Source organism: Fopius arisanus, unplaced genomic scaffold (assembly GCF_000806365.1).
Source record: "Fopius arisanus strain USDA-PBARC FA_bdor unplaced genomic scaffold, ASM80636v1 scaffold00327, whole genome shotgun sequence".
Classification (NCBI taxonomy): Eukaryota; Metazoa; Arthropoda; class Insecta; order Hymenoptera; family Braconidae; genus Fopius; species Fopius arisanus.
Window position 1 is genome coordinate 18,217 of NW_011888066.1, and position 2,441 is coordinate 20,657.

Consider the following 2,441-nt stretch of genomic DNA (forward strand, 5'->3'; position numbering starts at 1 on the left):
TCTCCACAAAACTCTTTCCAAAAACTTCTCTTCAAAATATATCCAACGCACGGGGCAGCTGTATAACGAGTGATGGCTTCCCCATCCTCGCTAGTCTTCTTCCCCAATTATCGGTGATAATCGGGGTCAATCGGGGACACTCGTCATTGAGTGTCCTCGTCGGAATTATTAATATTCGGGTCAGTTGGGGAACGTCCTTTTTCCTCTTCCGGGTCACGTGGGCTGTGACGTATGGGTGGTGTTGTTTTCTCCAATCTAAGTCACGTGGGCTGTGACGTATAATGGTGGGTTTCGCGACGATGCAAGTCACGTGGGCTGTGACGTATAATGGTGGGTTTCGCGACGATCCAGGTTGATGCTCCACGGCGTGAGTGTAGGGCTGGTGTAACGCGGGGCAAAGGGAAGGACTTTCTCGGGAGTGGGGTTGCCAACGGTGGCAGGTTTGTATATTTTCCTTAAAGTAATTCCTAGCCTACTTATAGCTAAAAAAAAAACAAGTCATTATTAGGGGGCAGGGGAGGGCTAAAAAAGTGCCTCGTCACAATATATATATATATATATATATATCTTGTATATTTACGCTACCCACAAAAAAGAAATATTGATATGAAAAATTTAATATTCACAATTATTTTCGAATGATCAATAATTTGTCGTAGCTCAACAATGTCATCAGGGAGCGAGATCTATTAAAGGAGGATAATGCAGCCCTAAAAATCAAGGTGCACAAATTAGAGGAAGATATTGAGAAAGCTGAACTCAGAATGGACCTGTCAGTGAGCGTCGTGAAAAAAACCGTGCAAGAAGCGGTGAGGACACATTCTGAACGTCATAAACTCATTACTATCGATAAACAAACGAAGCTGGTCAGTCGAAAATCATTAATTATTGTTGAGTATGAATTTCCGTCTAGTTATCTTTATTAAAAGGGGACGGGTAAGTTGCCCGTGGAGTGCTGAACCATTCTGCTCTGTAAGTGCGGGATATTCGAAATAACTTTTAACACACATTTATGTCACACAAACCGTTACTTGTATTTAATTAATTCACCAATTATTATTCACAATTAAACTATTCACAACTTGGGTTCACATGATTCTCACAAAACAATTCCAATTTGAAAGTCTTTACAATAATGCTCTTTCCAACTATCAGTTCACTATTAGAACCGCGCGTTTTTTAATTATGAATCTTCTCTGGCTCTTCACCCAAGTCAAGTGTTTCCAAAGTGTCACCAATTTTTAGGGGAAGGGGGTGCTCGACGAATATTCATTCTGCTTGAATGTTGATTTTTGGGATTAAATACCTTTTTGAGGATGAAAGTAATAATTATTAACAAATTTGTCAAAACATATAGATATATACAAAAAGGTAAGTATAATGAATGGAATAATAAAAACCCGGTCTTTAGACAGCAGATGAGCAGAGGATTAGAATTTTCTGGGAATTTTAATTTTCAATGTTTGAATTTTATGTTTTTATAATATGAAAGGTTTTCAAAACGGAGCAAGTTCTATGTAGTTGACAAAATTATTCTGATTGCATTTTTGAAGTGGTAATTTCTTATGGTGCGTTTGGGTGTAAAGCCGAAAGAATGTAACACTGACGGAAATGTGTTACGAAAAACGAGTGGGGGGACAGCGATGCGCACAGCTGCTTAGCAAGCAGAGCGACGCGCGCAACTGCTCTAGACGGCGCTCTTCAGATATTCTAGCGCGCGATACTTATTATCATTATTAAGATCCCGACAACTAAATTTCAACAATATGGTCTGAGGCCACTCGGAAGAAATGGTAACTTAAATGTAAATAATAATGAGTAGGAGTAAATGATCTTCGAAAATAAAATTCAGTGTGCTTAGCCAAATTATTTATATTTATATGTTGAACATACGTTGAAAGTCCACAGTATTGGTGGCTCATATACATATATTCAAAAACAATTACGAAAAACCATACAAACAATGTACAAAATATCGTACCGCGCCTTTAATCTATAATAATAACAATATATACATTCAGGAAAGGTACGGTAAGATATTTTGTACTGTGACCTTGGCCGGGGAATTAAAATATAATAATTCCCGGCGAAGTCACTAATAAATATAATACAGGAATAAACGAATGATTTTTGAGGGGAAACTGCTTGGTAATTGCGGGGGGACCTGAAATGATAAAGAAAGGGGAGGGGGATGAATAATTACTCGGGCGGGATAATAGTAATAAATGTTCTCTATTTTAATAAATGGAATATCTTAACACAGTAATTATAATAACAACCAGAATAGAAAACAAAAAGGCCTTCTCTTAATCACTAATCAAGGGTGGGGGGTAAGGCCAGCCAGCTTGCGACCAACACGCAATTATTATTAGAACAAGAAGGGGTGATTCTATCTCTGAAAACAAAAGGGGGAGAAGTGAGGGGTACTAGTGAAAAAGTCT

The 2,441-nt window shown here is 38.2% G+C and overlaps 1 protein-coding gene across 2 annotated transcripts in view; it reads left to right on the forward strand.

The window, feature by feature from the left end:
• LOC105272834 (uncharacterized) overlaps positions 1-2,441 on the forward strand; it is a 22,928-nt gene that overhangs the window by 11,634 nt on the left and 8,853 nt on the right. The window contains exon 4 of one of the 2 annotated variants that reach the window (XM_011315059.1): positions 660-866. In XM_011315059.1, coding sequence (XP_011313361.1) covers positions 660-866 — 207 coding nt within the window. The remainder of the gene's footprint in view (positions 1-659; positions 867-2,441) is intronic. The other variant, XM_011315060.1, reaches the window with a different exon arrangement.